The sequence below is a fragment of the Aegilops tauschii genome, chromosome 1 (assembly GCF_002575655.3).
Source record: "Aegilops tauschii subsp. strangulata cultivar AL8/78 chromosome 1, Aet v6.0, whole genome shotgun sequence".
Lineage (NCBI taxonomy): Eukaryota > Viridiplantae > Streptophyta > Magnoliopsida > Poales > Poaceae > Aegilops > Aegilops tauschii.
In genome coordinates, this window is record NC_053035.3 from 190093606 (window position 1) to 190097549 (window position 3944).

Genomic DNA, 3944 nt, shown 5'->3' on the forward strand with positions numbered 1-3944 from the left:
CCGACCTGTTAGTCATGGGCCGGACTGATGGGCTATGAAGATATGAAGAACGAAGACTCTACCCATGTCCGTATGGGACTCTCCTTGGCGTGGAAGGCAAGCTTGGCGAATCAAATATGAATATTCCTTTCTCTGTAACCGACTTCGTACAACCCAGGTCCCCCCAGTGTCTATATAAACCGGAGGGCTTAGTCCGGATAGAGATATTCATTACCATAGTCATACAGGCTAGACTTCTAGGGTTTAGCCATCACGATCTCGTGGTAGAGCAACTCTTGTAATACTCATATTCATCAAGATCAATCAAGCAGGAAGTAGGGTATTACCTCCATAGAGAGGGTCCGAACCTGGGTAAACATTGTGTCCTCCGTCTCCTGTTACCATCATCCTTAGACGCACAGTTCAGGACCCCCTACCCGAGATCCGTCGGTTTTGACACCGACCCACACCCCCACCCCCCGCGACCAGACCCCCACGCCGCCGCTCGGGCACCTCCCCAGAGCGCCGCCGCCCGGCCTCCTCCTGCGCGCCCCCGCTCGGCCTCCTCCTCAGCGTGCCGCCGCCCGTCTCGCTCCATAGCTCGCCCCCGCCCGGCCTCCTCCCCAGCGCACCGCCGCCCGTCTCGCTCGACAACGTGCCACCGCCGGTTGCCTATGTAGACCTTCCCTAGCGCCCTGTTCCCACCACCCACCTCCCGGCGAACAGCCGCACCTCGACACCTCGCCACCCACATCCCGGCCAACCGAAAAGCGCGATGGGGAGGTTTGAGCACATGGAGCTCCCTCCCATGTTCTTTCATCTGAGCACGTCCTAGTTCATGCTCCTCGTTAGGTCGACCTCCTGATCTGCAGGCAAAAAACAAAGAAAAATTTCCGTGGGCAATTCGATGCTCCCAGCCTCCGAGTCGAAGTTCACCTCCATGTGCTGCTCCACTCGTACCTCCCAGCCTACCCTTGAGCAAGTTTGTGTCATGCGCGAGATCAGTTCAACCTGTGCACTTGTTACGTTTGTGGGAATGTCTGAGCAAAAAGAGAAACTATATATTTTTGTGCAACATTTCGACCCTGCATCCCGTGAGTTCCTGATTTTCTTTTGTGCAACAGTTCGACCTCGACACTTTTGGCAGTCCCACAAGGACGAGTCTGGTCTACGATCAAGCACTTGGTTCCCAAGCGAGTTCCTGCGGCTGAAGGTGGGCTTCCACGTTGAGGTGTGGAACGCAATGTACATGGAGATCCTGATGGAGTATGATGATGGCGATGTGGCGCAGGTGGACCTCATGGAGTTCGGCCGGACTGGCGGCGGTCGACGGTGGACGCGGGTGCATGAGTTGTGGGGCTCCATCTGCCGCCCGACCACCACTTACTCCCACTCTGTTCGCTGATTTTGTTTTCACTGTCACAGCTGTTCCTCGTCGACCTGCAGCAGCAGGAGACACGAGATCACCTCCGACACCGCTGGTCACATGAAGGCCATCAAAAATGGTATATTATCCATAAAAAAGGTGTTTGCTTATCTATATTCTCTACTATTGAATTATAGCACAAACATTTGCTGAAACGGGGTGCTCAGGACGTCTATTTTAATTGCTTCAACACAAACTAGGTGCTCTGAGTTCAGTACGTGAACAATCATCAGTTCGTGAAAAATACATATAACATGCTTTGTTGTGTGGGATTTGGGGGGGTGCCTAGTCTGGCTAAGAATGCCTTAATTGCTACTTTTCTTTGCTCAGTTCAAGTGAAAGAAAAAAAATCAGTTCGAGAATCTATATGGAGGAGGTTGGGAGCAAAAAAACCTCATAATTTTTCTCAGTTCAAAGATTGGAAGCAAAAAATGTAGCTAGTGGTTTCGATTTGTCATAAGATGAACATTTCTGCTCAAATTAAGTTAGCATCAGAGATATAGCCATTTTCTTCTAAATAAAAAGTTTTACATAAAACCTAATAACTATCTTGTAGGCAGCTTACACAAAAACCCACCATTCGGGCTACAACATCTCTGATAAAAACAAAGATGAAAACAGTGACTTGTTTTCTTCCTTATTAACTTCGCTTTTGTTACTTTAGCATATGTTCTGTTGTAGAAGTCTAGATTTCTTCTAAATGTGAAGTTTAACTTCCCTGGGAATTTTGGTTTATAGATATGGGAGAACAGTCCTGAATAGAAACTTTCTTATATTAGTTCAGTTCAATATCTAATTTTAGTTTAGTTCCATTCTTATTTTTAGTTCAGTACATTCATTGCCTAGAATAGCAACTATCTATTAATCTGGCAAGCAAATGAATCTGAAACCTTTATTGTTCAGGTACGGCTTGGTATTGACTTGCTGCTGCCTGTCGTGATTTAGGAGGTTCGGATGACCAGGGATGCGAGCACCTGCCGGAGAGCTCCTCCTCAATGAGTAATTGGCCTTGTGATGCGCTTGTGCTCTACACATGTTTGTCTTAATGCCTTTAAAGAAAAGAACATGTTTCTGATGTTCAATAGTATGGTCCTTCTCAGCAGATGTTATACAGTATACATCTTTTCAGTACAAACTTTTAAGAAGTTTCTTTTTGAACTTCTCACAATTAATATACATGAACTTGATTATCTTTTTAACATGTACTGATATCAGCTTCGTTGGATTTTTGTGCGTGTGCTTGTAACACAATCAGTTCAGATCTCGGGAGACCATAAGTTCAAGTTCACTAGTATTTATAAATGTTTATTGTAGTACTAGTATTTACAAATTTCTTATAATTTCCACGAGTCGGAGGCTGTACATATTTCTTATTTCTATTGCTATAAGTTCAAGTGATGAAATGCTATAAGCTCGCATGTTATTCTCCAAATAGTTCAAGTGATCATTGTTTTATTTTTTTGTGTATATCTATAAGAGTAAACTTTGTGACCTGAACTTTCTACTTACTACTTAGAGAAAGTCCCTTTTGTAGCATGAACTTTCTTCTTATTGCTTAGAGAAGGTCCCTTGGAAAACATGACTAGCTTTCCAAGTTGGGTTATCCTCAAACGGTTTATATTTTAATATGGAATAGGAATATATGTTTGCTTTGGAGCATGTTTTACAATTAGAACCTTTCAGACTTCATATTCTTTGCGTATGCAAAAAACAGAGGACAAAATTTGGCTACCTGCGTATAGTTTTTATAATTTCCATGGGGAAACTAATATTCATGCACCTCTCTGGTGGATGTTTTGATGCATTTCCTTCATGAATTGTAGTTGTCGGATGGTGTTACACAATTACTATTCTAGCATCATTGTTTATATTGTATTTTTTTAGCATTCTTGCGACCCTATTAACAACATCTTTTTGTGCAGTGTTTGTTGGTTTTTCTTTGATTTATGGACATCTTGGGCTTGCTGGGTGTAGAATCAAGAAAGCCAGTAAGAGGTACTAGTAGGGGAGGAAGAAATAATGTGAAAAATGAGATAAATGTGAGAATAGCAAGTAGAAAAGCGTGAGAGCGATTCAGATTTTTTTAAAGGTTCTTAATGTACATGTACCTTTGGTATGTAGATGCACTGTAATGTATCTGGAAAGTACGAATGGTTAATACCTCAATGGTGCACTATGCATCTTTGGCAGTTTTTATGCATTTTTATTCGTTATGCAGCAATTTAATGGTGCGCTATGTACTGAAGTATGCATTCTCGAATCCGAGAATACATTGGCTCATCAAGGTTGTGTGCGTACCATACAGAAATCTGGAGCATTTTGCAAAAAAGTATTTACATCCATTCAAACTCGAGAATACGATAAGTTCAGAGATTTTTCTTTACAGAAGTTCGAAGTTGACAAATAGGGGATGCTCATTCATATGTCTAAACATTATTGAGCTTATATAAAAAGTGTACATGACGGTTCGATGTTTGTGCAGGAAAGGAAAAAATGGTTTGTATTAAAAACGAAAACATTGATCAGTACGAATTAAAAA

General features: G+C 42.8%; 1 protein-coding gene across 11 annotated transcripts; it reads left to right on the forward strand.

Moving 5' to 3' along the window:
- The first annotated feature begins 418 nt into the window (after nucleotides 1-418).
- On the forward strand, nucleotides 419-3604 carry LOC109781350 (uncharacterized). 11 transcript variants are annotated; one of them, XM_045233690.2, is made up of 5 exons: nucleotides 419-961; nucleotides 1104-1270; nucleotides 1405-1504; nucleotides 2351-2404; nucleotides 3328-3604. In XM_045233690.2, exons 2-5 carry the CDS (start codon nucleotides 1223-1225, stop codon nucleotides 3405-3407), a joined length of 282 nt encoding a protein of 93 aa, XP_045089625.1. In that variant the 5' UTR covers nucleotides 419-961; nucleotides 1104-1222; the 3' UTR covers nucleotides 3408-3604. The 11 variants fall into 11 exon arrangements, 5 of the variants coding, with proteins under 5 accessions (XP_045089625.1, XP_040257125.1, XP_020195540.1 ...); XR_005770107.3 differs by having other exon boundaries at nucleotides 427-1270; nucleotides 1405-1484; nucleotides 2309-2404; XM_040401191.3 differs by having other exon boundaries at nucleotides 427-1270; nucleotides 1405-1484.
- The last annotated feature ends 340 nt before the right edge of the window (nucleotides 3605-3944 follow it).

What these genes read in the sequence shown, in the direction of transcription:
- LOC109781350 (XM_020339951.4), top strand. Translation starts at nt 887, where the DNA reads ATGCTCCCAGCCTCCGAGTCGAAGTTCACCTCCATGTGCTGCTCCACT. An exon ending in ATGATGGCGATGTGGCGCAG is followed by an intron (nt 1,271 to 1,404) that starts GTGGACCTCATG and finishes TCACTGTCACAG; the next exon opens with CTGTTCCTCGTCGACCTGCA. An exon ending in GTATATTATCCATAAAAAAG is followed by an intron (nt 1,505 to 2,350) that starts GTGTTTGCTTAT and finishes GTCGTGATTTAG; the next exon opens with GAGGTTCGGATGACCAGGGA.